Source organism: Rhea pennata, chromosome 1, assembly GCF_028389875.1.
Source record: "Rhea pennata isolate bPtePen1 chromosome 1, bPtePen1.pri, whole genome shotgun sequence".
NCBI classification, from domain to species: Eukaryota; Metazoa; Chordata; class Aves; order Rheiformes; family Rheidae; genus Rhea; species Rhea pennata.
In genome coordinates, this window is record NC_084663.1 from 64,851,413 (window position 1) to 64,867,911 (window position 16,499).

The 16,499-nt window shown below is 36.9% G+C and overlaps 1 protein-coding gene across 1 annotated transcript in view; it reads left to right on the forward strand.

The window, feature by feature from the left end:
• MTPN (myotrophin) overlaps positions 1 to 16,499 on the forward strand; it is a 47,339-nt gene that overhangs the window by 17,873 nt on the left and 12,967 nt on the right. Inside the window, exons 2-3 of the mRNA XM_062590028.1 lie at positions 8,183 to 8,296; positions 9,411 to 9,494. Coding sequence (XP_062446012.1) covers positions 8,183 to 8,296; positions 9,411 to 9,494 — 198 coding nt within the window. The remainder of the gene's footprint in view (positions 1 to 8,182; positions 8,297 to 9,410; positions 9,495 to 16,499) is intronic.

Consider the following 16,499-nt stretch of genomic DNA (forward strand, 5'->3'; position numbering starts at 1 on the left):
CAGTGAGTTCTTTTCCAGGATGGAGACTGGAATTAGTAATGCAGTTCCTCTTGGGTGTTTTCCTGTACAGCTGTAGTCAGCTGTACAATCTGACTACATAAAATCTGTTTATGTTCATTGAACTCAGAAGAAAAGGGTACTTGAAATGGGGAGATGGAGTTATTTCTGGATGGTAGGGTAAGTGCAGATGGGGATATGGAGTTAAGTCTTGATCAGTGATCAGCATTTAAGGCCAGAGAGGAACATGCACCACCAGGTATGGATGTTGTTCCTGAACTGGTAGCTGAGCAAAATGCATAGACTTCCACTAATATGCTTTCTCAAGCCTAGCTTGACTGATGCTGACTCTGAGCAAACTCCATATCAAAGTGAATATACCGCCAATTTGCGTTGTTTTTTGAAGTCAGTGTTGCTCTAAGTCAAGCAAAAGAATGTAAATTGCAACAGCCACTTGATTCTTCTGCCATGTAGCGATGATCTGACCTTGGTTGGATTGCCTTTTTTGATTGAGCATCTGTGAATGTCCATTGACTATATATAACTGCCACCAAACAGCAGATCCAATCATAGTTCTTCAGCTGACTATCTTGTCTGCCATATCTATCTAACAACTGACTTCATTGAGTTTTAATATTAAGTTTATGAAAGCACAAGTACAGTTCAGTATCTCTAAATGAGAAATTAATGACATTAAGGCTTGGAAAAAGCATTTCTAACCCTGAGAGAGTATTTTAATGCCACCAGAATTACAGCCGCTACTAAAACAGTTAATCTATGCAATAGGATTTAATGAGGATTTAATTTTTAGTCGCTATTCCTGTAGCGGAGCTACAGTGTAAATCCCATGCCAACTACTAATTTCTGGTGTGTTTGAGTGCCATGTAGTGAATCAGATGAAGGAACAGATTCAGCTGAAAAGAGGAAAATGGTCAGGTTAATTCAGATTGATTAGTTCCTAGCTGAATTTGTTGTTCAGCCACTAATTCTGATGCAGGGATGGGAAGGGTAAAATTGTGACTAGAAATACTGATATGACTGTTACACAGGAGTATTATCAAGAGGAAATCGGGGCTAAACTGATTGTGGAACTCTGGCATTAGTGGCATGGCAGTAATGCTCTAAAGGAATGCTACTGGTAAACTACAGTGCCCAAATGCATAGGATTATGCTAGCACAGAGTTGGTTTCAGTTAGGGTGCCTCTGCAAAGTAAGCCCATGATTGAAGCATTTAAGAGTATACTGTAGAGATACTAGAGTGGCTATAGATGACTTATGCTTTGCCTATGTGACTTTAAATGATGATGTTTTTAAAACTGGCAGAAGTTGGGAAAGGACCAAGTTCACAGATAGAACTAGACCCAGTGAGATATGGAATACTGTCTATTTTAATATAGCCACAATTAAAAAATGGGGGCTGTTCTAGAGGGCACTGTCACAATAAAAAATTGCCAGTTTGGAGTGGCTTAAGAATCTGCCTGGAGGATAATGAGGTTTAAAGCTCAATTTAGTAATAAACTTTTTCATTCAATAATTTTAAGGATCTGATGTCATACGGTATTTTAGGTACAAAGTCAGTAAAATATAATTCATTCTTATAACTTCAGCTGCAAAAGAACAAGGGATTAATTTTGGCAGAACTCATTCAAGGCAGCTGTTAAGGAGCAGATTCTTCCAGATTACTTTGAGACATCCAACAGGCATGATAGAAGGCCAGCTTGGCTGAACAGGGGTCTCCCCTATGACCTCAAACACAGAGAGGAGTAGTATGAAAAGCAAAATTTGGGGTGGCTACCCAGGAAGAATGTAGAAGCTTTCCCAGGGCATGCAGGGACAAAACTGGGAAGTCCAACACTTGAGTTAAACTGGAGAAGGATGTGAGATGCAACAAGGGTTTCTGTATAGGTATATTGGCAGGAAAAAGGAAGACAAAGGAAAAAAAATGATTTCCTGCTGAAAGAAGCAGATGACTTAGCTGTGAAAGATGGGATAATGGATAATGGCCGAGGTATTCAATGCTGCATTTGCCTCGTTCTTTGTAGGTAAGCTCTGCTGTCAGGATTCTTTAGATTCAAAGTGATTTCCTCTGTTGTGGGTAGTGAGGTAGCACTACCCTTGTGGGTAGCAAGGGATCATTTAAACTGAATGTATATAAGTTGATGGGACTGGATGCATGCATCTCAGTACTGACAGATCTGACTGACATCACTGAGGCTTTGTTTTTAACTTTCTACTGTGACTCGTGTCACAGTCATGGTAATTAATAACAGACCCCAGTGACTAGAAAAAGGGCATGACCATCTTCCAAAAGGGCAAGAAGGAGGATCTGTTCAGTGATAGGCTAGTCAGGCTTACTTTGATCCTTAGGAAGATCATGCGGCAAATCTTCGTGGAAGGTCTGGAAGGCTTTATCAGACCCATAAATAACAGAAAAGATGATTGGGAACAGCCAGCCCAGTTTAAAAGTAACAAACCATGCCAGACCAACCTAATTGCCTTCTATGATGATTTTTTTCTCATAAATGAGAAAAAGGGAAGGTTTCATTTGGATATAATAAAAATACTTTCACTGTGGATAATTAAGCAGTGGAACAGGTGTTCAAACCAACAAAAGAGTTTAAGTCCCCGCTAGACAAAGTCCTGAGCACCCAGGTCTGAATTGTGTGTTGACCCTGCTTTGAGCACAGGATTGGATGAGCAATCCCCTGCTGTTAATTCCAACCTGAATTATTCTGTCACTCTGTCTCGGTGGGCAAGGGGAGAAGTGTCAGTGTTGTTTATTTGTGGTCTCCCATGCATCTTTGTAGCCAGACTGGGGAAGTGTGGAATACTATTTAGGTGAAAAGCTGGCTAGACCATTGGGCTCAAAGTGTCTGTGAATTAAAATCCAGCTGGTGAGCATCTACAGGTAGTGGGTTTGGGGTTTAATCTAGGAGTTGACACTACTTAAATACTCATCAGTGAATGGGGTAGTGGGATGAAATATCCCCCAGTGGGTTGACAGGTGATACCAAATTGGGGGTAAATGTTTTGTAATATAGAAGGTAGAACTGCTACTCAGACCTCAGTGAGTTGAAGGAATGTGCTAATAGGAACCTCATGGATTTTAACAATCAAATGCAGAGCCCTGCATGAGAGATGGAATAATCTCATGCATCACTATAAGCTGGGGATGAATTGGCCAGATAGCAGCTTTGCAGAGAGGACTTGGGTCCTGATGGACAGCAAGTTGCAGTTGCCTTTGTATTGTTGAAAGTCAGTTACACTGGATTGTAAGCAAGATGGAGGTGATTATTCCCTTCTCAGTAGTTCAGCCTATATCTGAAGTAAGGTGTTCAGTTTGGTGCTCTTCAGTATAAGAGACAGACTGGAGTTAATTCTGAGAAGTTGTTGAAGGGAGATAGCTTGTATGATGTACAAGGAGAGGCCCAGGGACCTAGATTTGTCCAGCTTGCAGAAAAAGAGGGATTTAGTAGCGAGCTTCCACTATTTAATGCAGAGTTATGGAGAAGCTGGAGTTAGTTTTCTCAGAGGTGTTCAACAAAAGGATGAGATACAGTGGTCACAAGTGGCAGTAAAGTAATTCTGGTTGTATACAAAAAGATTCTTCACTGTGGTAGTGGTTAAGTGCTGAAAAAGGTTGACTACAGAGGGTGCATAATCTCTACTGTTTGAGATTTTCAAAACTGAACTGGGCAAAGTCTTGAGCAATCTGATCTGACTTTGAATAGAAAGTGGACTAGATAGTCTCTTGAGGCCTCTTCTTGCTTCTTGTGATTCTAGTCAGTTTTCTCATTTTTTGACAGTCTAACAGTTTGCAATTTAAAAATTTGGACAAATTTTCTAAATTCGTCCTTAAGCATGTTTCCCCTAAAATCCTTTGTCATAAAGGGTAGTGGGAGAAGTAAGTTCCAGTGTATAGTTTTGAATACTCCCAAGAAGTTAGTTGGAAGAAATCTTTTGGTGGATTAAGTTTCTCCATTGTATAAAGTGGCTGATAGTGCTTTCAGAGGACTCTAAAATTAACTCAATTTTTTTTTTAAGAGAGAGAACTTTGAAAGCATTTTGAACTGAGCTTCTAGTGTTTGTGTTTCTGTCCTTCAGTCAAAAGTTGATAACAGCTTCAATTGAAAGTTAGGTACTTCAAGTCTTTGTGAATGGATATATTCTACTGTTACCCATTTATGAGTCTTTTAACTGGAACATAAAATGAGCATATTACAAACATCTTTCATGCTGCCTTGTTTCATAGGTGGAGATCCAGAGAGGCTTTTCTTCACTTGTAATCAGATTTTAATAGAGAACATTTAATTAGCTGCTAACTGCTATTCTTGTTTCATGTGTTGAACCAGTTTTAATGTTACTAAATATTTGATGCTGTAGGTCCTTGATATACATAGAAAAACATATTACTGATTTATGCTGGACTTAGCCTTAAATGTTTAACTACACAAACTCAGTGTATTCTGGAAAGTTATTAAAAGAGGTGATCATCTTTCCTTTTGAAAGGGCATTCATTTTCCCAGCCTTGTACAAAACTAGCAAAATTGCTAGTGAAGTTGTAGGACCACCATCCCTATAGAAAATCTTCTTTCAAGAGGGTGTGGCCTTTGAAGGTTTACTTTATTCAGAAGTTGATATGAATCTTTGACGCTTACTTTATCTTACAAAGTAGCCTCTTAAATAATCTTGCTCTGCTAGATTCTTGAAGAGGGCAGGAGTCCCATAAAAACTTCTTGGGAAAACTGCTGTCTCTGTGCTTTTTGTCTAATACCTGTAAGATTTTGTTCTGGAGGTCATAAAGCAAAATCATGCTCTACTTTGGCAATCTGTATCGGCTCTGCAGAATATTGTGTATGTGTGCATTAAAGAAAATCGTTAGTAGCTATTTAATACAGTCCCTACTTTGGTCTAACAAGTTATTGGTCACTTTACTATGACAGGTCAATATTGAAAATTATCATTTTTATGGTAAAATCACTGATACCTAGGCTTATCTACCAAAGATATCACATTGAATGTTATATTATCCACAATGTAGTAATTTCAGAAGCTTTAGAGAGCTCCATTCTTTTACTCCTCTGGATTTTTGTTTCCTGTGTTGTTTCCTGCGTTGGTGTGTTAGCAGGAGATATTATTGGGAGATCTCTTCATCTCATGCTATTGACATGATTAGCCATATCTTCACCAGAGTTTAGTTTTTGTGTTAATTGGAGAGGACTTGAGAAACTTTACTGTATATTCATATTTACTTTTCTTCTGTCTTAAGATGATGTGAATTAGGTTGGAGAGCTTGCTGCTATAGTTACAATATATATAAATTTCTTTGTGAAGGTTGGATTCTCCAGCATGTATTCATACATGCTTTGGACACCACAGGGAGAAGATGCATTTCTTATACAAAATGTTGTCTGAAATAGCTGACCAGTCTCTTAAAAATGAGAACTCAACTGCTCATATATGTCAGCATCTCTCCCTGGCTTACCTGGAATAAAACAATTCAAGTGGAAGAACAAGAAATTCCACTTTGGATTGCTAATCTTCTGAAGACAAAAATCAACACCCACAGGATTAAACATTCTAAGCTTGAAGGAAAACAGCATCCTGTTTAGATATCTTTGACAACCTTATTTTAGGATGCTAGATGTGTTACACATCACTGTCTAGACAAGATTTAATCTCACTGTATGAAATGGATTGATCTGTCTTCCTTCCCTACTTGCTTATGTCTTGGTTTGGGAGTAGGGAGGGCTGGATGACTATTAATTTTTATAGCATTCAAGAGTCTGTTTTACAGTGGTTTTTACACACATGTAAAACAACTGGATATTTGGCTCTGCTTATTATAGAACCTAGGAGTACCTGCTTTTTCATTTTTTGCAACTTGATTGCTATGTTGATTCAAACTAACACATTCTGATGTTACAATTCAACTTCGGATGCTGTTGACAGAGTTTCTCGGTGCTCGTATTCAACTCTGATCTCTTTGGGACATCTTTATTTGCAGACCTCATGCTAGGTTCTCCCCTTTGAACAAGCTTTCATCATCTTTAAGGGAAGTTTACAAAGCTTGGTGATGTTTTTCCTTTGGGTTGTTGTCTAGCAGGAAAGAACAGCAAGATCTGTGAGGGTTTTGTGAGTGTGTAAGCCAATGAAACAATATTTGTAAGTGGAAGATAGCAAAGTTTTGCTTGACTGACCTAATTTCATAGCACTTCTGTGCTTTTGAAGAAATAATGATTTAATGTAGTTTTTGAATATGAACTTTTATACCTTTGTATCCTATCCTAGGAGTTAGCTTGCTTGTCCTTCTCTATTATTTAGCATGTCAGATGTTAGATTGAGTGTATCTTTCAGATGGTGATTATGACTGTTATGGTTGTCTTCTTATATTTGCACATCCCAGTCCTGATGTATCTTCAAAGACCATGTGTTATTTAAGTGCCAGTTTTGTAATTAGAGGGAAGTGGTGAGGCTCAAATAAGAATATACATGGAGCTTGATTAGATCAGCTAAGTATGCTGCTTCCTCTAGATACTTTTCTGACTCATGTGATTATGCTATTAGTGTATTGTGATCTGGTTAATTATTTTGGAACATATTCCACATTAATGTATTCCCACTGATGATTTGTCCTGAAGTTCAGCAAAATAAGGGAAAAGAAGCTATGTTACAAAACTTATAAAACAGACAACAATGTTACTGGTAAGGTTGTCACAGATAAGACTGATTTTAACTGAGACTGAAAATCTGCATTACCTGTTTTAGTGTTGAATATCCATAGCTAAGATATGGTAGACTTTATTTAGAACTTCTACTTGTTGCCTGTTCTGAAAATCATAAATAAATGTAAAATTGACGTACTTGATGTACAACTTGCTTCAGAAGCCATAACAGTGTTTCAGGGTCGGTAACTGTAACTGTAGGATTTTTCGTCAGGTTTCCTCTGTTGAAGTTTTTATGTTACTTTGAAGCCAGAACCTTCAGAAATGTGAGAACATAAAGTCCTGATCCCTGTGACTAGAGAATGTATGGAATTGGTTCTAGTTAAACCCTTGAAGTTAGAATACTGTTCTGTTACTTTGACTTTCAATAGTGTATATTATGAAAGGAGTTGAATATGCTATTGTTGAATAGGAGAGAAGAATTCTGAGATATTCTTGATGCCTGGCCTAAGCTTTCCTTCTGACAATCTGTTCTTTTACCTTTGGAAGGGAGTTGCTGGCTGGAAGATGCATTTCAAGCACTTCATTTTCTAAGGGTTTTTTTGGGGGTGGGTAAGGGAACTTCAGGGATTATATAGAGAAGTGTGAGTTGGTGCTGTAGCTGAAATCCTCCTGACTTGTTCTTCTGAGGAGACAAATTGAGGTAAGATACTAAACTAATAGCCATGTCCTAAAGTACTAAAATTACTTATGCAAACAAAACAAGAAGTCACTTACCACATAGCTTTTCAGTATTTGATGTCCAATACTTTTCTTGTCACAGCTAAAATACAGTAAATCAGTTTATCCTGATTTGCACAACACAAGGTGAGGAAACAAAGCTGATTAGGTGCTCACTAAATTAAGTTCTGTTTATGCCTTAAGTGGTGTCTCAATCTGCTCATGTAAATGACATTAGAATATAACTTCCTGTGTCCTAATTTTGATTGACTGTTTTCAGACTTTTGTTTCTGTCATATTATAGAATTGGCAGATGCTATTTATAAAATAGAATGGACAGTCTCATAATTGGGTGTTGAATTATGAATATGTGTACTTGCTAATAGTTATGATGCTGACTTATTTCTGTGCTATTTCTCAGTGTGCAAATCCTGGATGAAAGTTAGGAGAAGGAAAACAAGTGAACATAGGCATTTTTGCAAGCTCTAATGAATTCTTTTATGAGAGTTTACTTGGGCAATCACTGCATTTGAGATGCAGAAAAGCTTGGGTTGTCATCATGCAGTCATCATACAGTCATTCCTGTACACTTAAAGGGGAAGGAAATAAAGCAACCTGATTTTCATTTTTCTTAGATAATGACTTCATGTTCGATGACTTAAATGTTTTGATTGTTATCGAATGTTCTTCAATATACTTGAGATGGTGATGCTCTTTTTCTTTTTTTCCCTCCCCTCCTCCTAACTTATTGGTGTGATAACTAGCTAAAAATAGCTTACTAGATTCTGTTTACATTAAAGGGTGAAGATGTCAACCGGACACTTGAAGGTGGGAGGAAGCCTCTACACTATGCAGCAGACTGTGGACAGCTTGAAATTCTGGAATTTCTGCTATTAAAAGGAGCTGATATTAATGTATGTACTTCAGTTTCCAAAAAGATCTTAATCTTTCATATAAGAGACTGGTATAAATGACTAAATCATTACTGAAAGGCTGCAGTTAAACAAAACTACTTGATGCAGTTAAGAATACTGAGAAATGTTCTACTACAGATTGGAAGCTTCAAATGACATTTGTTAAACATTGTTACAATTTTTTGACATTACAAAAAGTTATTAATTTCTTTAAAAAGTTGGATTTCATTTGACTTAATCAGGAATCACCTAAATAAAGATGACATGAAATGCGTTAAACTTATTGGAAGGGACATCAGAAGATAATATGTGTCCTTTTCCAGAGTAGGATCAGCTCTATTTAGATTGGTGTGCTTTTTCTTTATTGCAGGAGATTTACTTGCAGAAAAGTAGTTATTCTGATGTAGCTTGACATGCACAATTTTTGTCATGAAAAGGTTTGACTGGGCTGTAGTTGATGTTTCTTAACAGTGTAAGTTTCAAAAAGTTTCTAAATACTCAAAATTTCTAAATACTTTGATCATAAACACCAATTGCTATGCTTTAGAATATATGCCTGAAAACTAATGTACAGAATGTCTTAACTTTAATTCTTGACAAAATGGCTTGATTTTTTTTTCCTTGATTTCTGGGAATATTAGGACTTCCTCGGGAGTCGTCCTAATTCAGTGCAAAATGTGGGGAAAATAAGAACATTTCAAGTGCTCTATTTCTTATTCTTTCCCGGGACTATAGTTAAGGAGGAAAAGAAAGTCCAAAGAATCTTTTCAGCTAAAACATGCTGTATCTGATACTAAATTGTCTGAGAAACAGGAATATCAGAAGTAGCATTTTAAATTAAGACAACATTTGTCAGCTATAAAAAAAAAAAGCGAAGCTTCGGGATACTTGGAAGTCTTACGGAAGGAATAACTTGTTCCTCTGACTGGTTTTTACATCATGACTTCTCTCATGAAAACAGTAAAATTCTAAGGGAATGCATTTCTGGGGAGGGAGGAAATCTTTTAGTAATCCTTAACTTCACTTTACTGTTGACAAAATAGAATTAAAAAGTTAAGTGAGACCTTTTAATGCTGTTTGAAATCGTTCTTCAACTAACTGTCTCAATTTACAGGCTCCAGACAAACATAATATCACACCACTCCTATCAGCAGTCTATGAGGGCCATGTTTCCTGTGTGAAATTGCTTCTGTCAAAGGTGAGATACAAATGTTCAGAACAAATTACCCATTAGTGAAGTGTATTACTATATTTTCTTAAGATCATGCTGCCCCACATGAGTTTTAAACATCAAAGGCCATTTATGTTGATAAACCAGTGAGGGCAGTCTCACTATAGACAAAATAACTGAAGGAGAAAGTTCTAGCAAAAGTCATAGTGACCACCAGGACAGTATTGTGAACCCTTTGGCTAGGGAGGAGTCAAAATCAGCCAAGAAAAAAGTGCATTGTTTCAGTTGATGGGGAGGAGTGGGATTTAGCTTTGGCAGCTACTTAAGTTGTCTCAAAATCATGGGATCACTGCTGTCAAGTTACTCAAAGGTGTGGTTTCCCTCTGCTTGTGCCAGATGACTGAAAACCCATGTAGGGCAGGGAGGGGAGAAGTAAAAGCAAGAGGAAGACAAGGTTTTTCTGCTAGAGTCTAAATTTTGTCAGGGCAGAATAAGCTTAATCTATTTTTGATCTCCCTTTTGATTCATATCTCAAAGGTGCTCCATTTTGCAGACACTAGTTAATACAAGCAGTGTTTTGTCTATATTTTTATATACACTTTCATGTTAGAGCTTACTGCTCTTGAAAAAGAGATTAGCAATGATGCGCTTGCTGTATATAAACCTGCTTAAATTATTTGGTCCAAAGAGTATAGATTTCTTTCATGTTTTGTGCAACTTTTTCATATGTTAGCTTCCATGGTAAAATGACTTCCTGAAAACTGACTTACACTTTATGACTTGCAATCTGTTTCTTTTCTTCACTTCTGTAACCTGGTCTAATATTAGCTATGCTATTTGTGAAGAAATGTTATGACTTTAATTATGTAAAGCTTCAAATGCTACATCTGTCTTGTATACATTTCTTGAAGACTGATCTTTTACTTTAGGATCTAAGAAAACTAATGAATATATACAATCAATGTGATAATCTAAGTTCCAAATTGACTGCTTATCTTGATGAGTGTGTGAAAACTAATGTGTATTTTTCTGGATAAAGTATATAACTAGGTAATAGAGCAAACTTATTTACAATTTTATGAGCTGCTGTTCTTACATAGTTTGCAGTTGAAGTATATTAGACATACTCAGATACAGACTGTTGTCTTCAGAGCACCTGTCTGGTTCCTAACAGCATTTCTGAGTCAAGCTTCGTTTGGGGAATTTAGCTTTAGCAGCAGACTCGTAAGTTTTTTCTTACTATTCTGTATTTTGATGCTTGATTTTTTTTTTTTTTTCATTGATGTTGGGCTCATTGCTTGCTCAGAAGGTTGGATTTTTTTCTTTAAAATCTAGACTTCTTCTGAGAGTGGACTTTTTAAATATTAAATGATGGATCACATGGGGCAGTGATGGATTCTTCTAATGATAGATCATGTTGGGAAATCTGTTGCAAAGGAAGTGTGCATTCTCTGTAGATGCTTCAGTTTTCCACCAAAATGGAAGAGTACAGTTCTGGATTGGTAGATTTGATATGCTTTGGATTCCAATAGCCAGGACAAATGTGAAAATTTCTGCGCGTGTTTGTGTAATACTATTTCCGTCTTGTAGCCTGAAGTGATTTACCTGCGTTAGGTACTGTATTCCTGTGAACAGTAAATTGCTAGTGAACTGAATCACTAAATCTTGCTGTTCTGCTTAACACACCTGGGACAGTAGTGAAAGGTGGTGATTTAAGGGGAATGATGAGAGAGCTTCTAGTGGTATGATTTTTCAATATGTAAAATTTCCTTGCTTTGGATGGAGTTGACAAATACCATGGATTACTGTGATCGCTTTCTTTTTGGACTCTTACCTAATTTAATAGTTAAAGCTTCCATATGGCTACTGTTCTGTAGATTAATATGGTTGGTCTATTTTGACTTCAGTGCTTAATATAAGACAAACTTAGTAAGCTGTTAGAAACTGAGATGTTTTAATCTAAGAGAAATGTTAGTGTCAATGACTACTTCAGATTTTCTGTGCTGTTCTTGTTTAGTGTATGCTTTTGTACAAAACTGGAACTGCATCAGTGTTCATAGGGCTCTCTGATATTATGTAATGAAATTTGAAATAAAGACCTTGAGAGTAAGGTTAAACTTAAGCTTTAAGATATATTAAGGGTGCGTATATTATTATAAATGCTTTGTATGTATTACATTAAAAAAATAGCCTTTATCTCATGTTATTTTTTTTTCATTTTGTGTTTTTCATCATTTTAAAAAGGAAAATATACCCTCTGGGAGCAGTGAAATCCACAAAGGCTTTTTTCCTGTGGATGTGTCAAAATTTGAGTTCTCACACAGATTTTCTGGCATCCAATAAGGGTTTCTCATGTGTTTCAGTCTCTTTCAGTGGGGACATTAAGGTCCTTCCTGAGTCAACTAATTTTCACACAGCTGTTAATGTATTGATGTTTATACTTGGTACACTTTGATTGGAATTGGTTAAAGTGAACACTCAAAAAGAGGAGTCAATCTGACAGATGTGCAGAATGTGATCAAGTGAGCTTACTGCAGGAAACAAACTTTTTTAAAAAAAATTAATGCAACTGGATCATTTCAGAACTTTATATTTAACTCTGCATGAAGAAATTAGAACATTTGAACTTTTATCACCATCTCATTCTGTTTAAAGCTGATCTTATGTTAAGAAGTTGTTCTCTGTTCATACAACTGTCTTCTGACTATTGTCTGAATATATGTTGTCGCACTTTGTAACATAGATTGAACTCGTATTCTTTGATAGCGAATACCTGGTGGTTGAGGGAAAAAATTAAGACTTGCTGAAAAGCAACTTAATTCTTCTGCCAGTGTTCTTCAAAATTCTTGAAAGTTATAACATTTTACTGACTCTTTAAACCTTGTGGCTGTTTAATGTCCTTCCTGGATACTTTTGGATTAAGGTATATTTCATGATTATTGTAGATAGAGGGCAAAAACACTGAATGTCCAATATTAATGTATGTAAATAATGGAATTGCAAGTGATGGACCAGTATACTTAAGATTATTTTTCATATTTAAGCTCTTTGGTTCTTCTGTAAATATTTTTCAGTTCTACTTTACTGCTTAGTAAATTTCTCATTTTATATGTACCTACTTTCAGCTGACTTTACCCTGTAAATTGATCTTTTCGTAGGTATGTGTCCTTTGTCGTAGAGTATCCGTTAACCTGTTGGACTATAAGTCGATACCTTCTGTAAAAGCATTTTTATACAGGAAAACAAACAATTTCAGTTCTTTAGTACTTACACAATGTTTGAAAACTGACTGATACGGTAATGCATATCTCCTTAGTCTGTTTACACACAGCAAATATTAAAGAAAAATGCTTAGTTTTATTAAATCAGAATTCAGTAACTGTTCAGAGATTGTAGTATAAAATGTTGGATGCAGTTCTTGATTTGAACTGAAATGTTTTAAACTAACGTTGTATGCTGCTTTCTACAGTATATGAATTGTGGAAATATTTTTAAACCCTTTATGTGAGACTGAGTTTTGGGGAGGAGAAAGGGTGTTCCAAGAACTGTTTTGGACATCAAGTATAAAAAATATACTGTAATGAAAGTACCAAATATGAAAAAGAATTTAAGCTTAGTCAAAATGACCTCAGAGACTTTGTAAACTTTGTTACTGTAGAAGTTTAATTCATCTCATGGAGGAAAGCTGTTTGATCTTTCATATAATATGAACAAGAAGCTTTATTTCAAGATATTCTACTGAAAGCAATAAAATCACTAAAGACATTTAGGCATGATTCACTTGCAGAGTATACTAAATATATACATGTATATAAGATATTGAAGCACATTTTTAAGCTGTCAATGATGAGATTGCAGTGGCCATTTTGTCTTGATCTTAAGCTGAAATAGCCTAGGCTGCTGCAGACATGCACTTTCTGTTGTTAATATTGGTTATCTTGCAGTTGCACAGTGACAGAGTATAGACAGCTGATTCAGCAAAAACTGTTCTGTTTGCCAAAAAAGTTTTCAGTGGATCAGCTTCTCCACTGGTTCACTGTGCAATTACATAAGCATAGCCTCTTGGCTGGAGGAGGCACAGGTCGGAGAACAAGATCAGGCACTAACCTGGATCTAAACTGATTTTGTCTGTCCCAAAATGAAGCCCAAATCAAAGCTTTGCTGGAACTCACTCAGAAAAGACTCTGCAGGTCAAATCCAGGTTTTGTATGGTTAGTGCAAAGCTTATATATATCATGCTGGAACACAGCTGAAAGCCATATGAGGTCATCTAGGAACTCTATGGCACTCTGTGGGCCACTGAAGTTTCAGAATAACAGTGATCAGACCTGTAATAGTGATCAGTCTGTAAAATATATTGGCTTGCACTCCATAACAAAGTAGCAGCCAAGCTGCTTCTGAGTTCTCTTTAGAAATAGTACAACTGCATTTATAGGAGATTGAGGTAAACAGTCCTGGAGGACTTTTCCTGATGCAATGGCTTCCACTATTAGCACCATCTACAGAATGTACTTAAGTCCCTTGTGAGTGATAGAATTTTAAGACTGTTGTAAAATCTGCACTGATATATTCAGAGCCAGTTTAGAGACTTCCAAGACCTCTGAGAACTGCCTATACAGGTAGCTTTATGTGTAGGCAGTGGAAGGAGAGAGGTTCAGATTTCTGAGAGCTCCCCAAGATACCAGTCAGACAATACCACAGCAGAGTAATGCCTTAGGCAAGTCCTATGTCTAAGAGACAGGACTTCCTACTCTGTTTTGCAGAATTTCTAAAAATACAGAGGAGAAAAGTGTAGATAAATCAGTTGGACTACATCTTACATACAGATTAAATTATTAAAAAAGTTTAGAATGGATCTCAGAAGTTATATTCAAGTCAGTTTGAAGAATGCAATAGTTGCAATTGATATTTGTCTGGCCTGTTCTTGAAGACCTTGAGTCAATTAGTTTCAGTGTCAGCCATTCCTCAGTTTAGTTAGCTTTTTTGCTCATGCTGGAGTTCACGTTTCTGGAATTCAACTGCAAGCTCTTTATCAAGTAGTATCACCACTGTTACCTAAGCTTTACTTGTGGCTTTGTGTTGTCAACTTCCGGAACGCTGCTGGAAGAGGGGGTTGGGATACACCCTGCTTCTCAATCTTCTGGGTTTCAGTGGCTTAAATATATTTTATTCTCCTTTCTGTGAAGAAAAAATTCTCCTAGCAACATTAACTCTTAAACTGAGTGACATCATTTTGGGTTCACTAACTTAATGTGGTGACTTTTATGTCCAAGCCAAGATAGGAAAAATGTTATGTGTAATGGTACTTTCCTTGGGCAGTCTTTAAGATTCTATTCTAGTGTTAAAACAGTTTTTGAGGCTGTAGCGTGGTAAGAAAAAAAAAAAATCAGTGGTGTGAGCAATCTCACCAGTCCCTTAAATGGAACAATAAAATTATTTTTGTGGCAGCACGTTGAAATGGATGAGGGATCTGTCCAGGCCTTACAAAAAGCAACCTAGCCTGGCTGACCTTGTCAGGATTGATACGGGTCTGTGGAGAGAGGAGAGAACAGGGCTACTTAAGCAGGTGTTGCCACTGAATGCTTTGTCTCATGCAACCAAGGCTTCTTTTTGCTGGGTCTGGTACACTTGAACTATCAAAAATAACTCAAGTATCTGTTTGGGCAGATGTAATTTGTAGTGTTCTGCAGAAGCTTCAATCAGATAAGTGAGATGTGTCTACTCTGTCTGTCTTACTATGCTGTCCCATGTGTGTGATGGGTACCCATCAGCATTAGCTGTAGAAGCTGAGGCTGCAGATCCATGTTACAGCTAAGCCAAAATAAATGTTAGTTGCCAGCAGAATGGATGATTCTGTTCTGTCTTTTAATACTCTTACCTGTACAATCTAATGCTTCCTTACGTTGTCCTGACATCCATTGCAATTTAAATTTTTGTAGTTAGTTTCCTGCCAACTGAGTTCTCTGAACTAAAGTTTTCTTGCTGGGTTAGTTCCTTGCAGTAGAGTATTATGGAACTGGAGAAACATTGGTGCCATTTCAAAAGATGGAACAAGAGCAGGGAGCAGCTTCGTGAGTAGCTGACTGTGAAGTAAGTAGCTGTCCACTGAGCAACTCTATGAGGTTTCTTTTTTAGTTTCACTTCAGCTGCTGCTTTGGGAAAATTTTCAACACTCTTCAAGTGTGACATACTTATTTTAGAGGGTGGATTCTTGGTTTGATTATAGCTTTTGTAGATGTGCACTAGAACCTAGTACCAGTAGTACAAATCTATACTACTCACCTAGTCTCTACGTTGCTCTTTTGTAAATTGCAGGTGGCAGCTGCCTGTTGCAATGTACTAAATACTTGCTCAGCTGTCTGTGGATTGTTTGTTTGTTAGTGTGTGTGTGTTCAGGGGAAGGATGAATTTTAGTTGTGACTAGAGAGCGAGAGACAGGATGTGAAGGATTAGGCTGAAGTCCTCTTAGTACGTCTCATACCTGCACTTGTCTTGTACTGTCACTTATAAAGGCACAGGTGGTTTCTTTCTCACCTTCTCTGTACTTTTTCATGTTTACTCCTGAGCTGTAGGAAAACTACTCCAGCAAGCCTATTTGCCATCATCACTTTGAAAGCTCAGTTCCATTTTACTAGTTTTAATAAGATGTGGGATCCCTACTTACTGTAGTTTGCTGTTGTCGCAGGGGAGTAGTACCGTCCTTACAACTTCTGTTTTTTAAAAATCTTAAAGGCTACAGGTTATCTAGCCCATGCATAAGTTCTGCCTCTCCTCTATTTGTTCCTTTTTCCATATGAGCCTGTATACTTTACAACACGATTTCTGGAAATCTAAGTTTCAATAGCAGTTTAATGGGACATTTCTGTTTGGAAACGCCTGAACTCATGAAATTATGCTGCTTCTTGGCTGCAGTTTCATTGTATGTGAAATGTACTTGTAACTCAATATTTGTGTTTTCTAACAGCAAGAAATCTTCTTGTGCCTTACTTTCAGCAATGAAGATAAAAACACTAAGAAACATGCTAGGCAAAA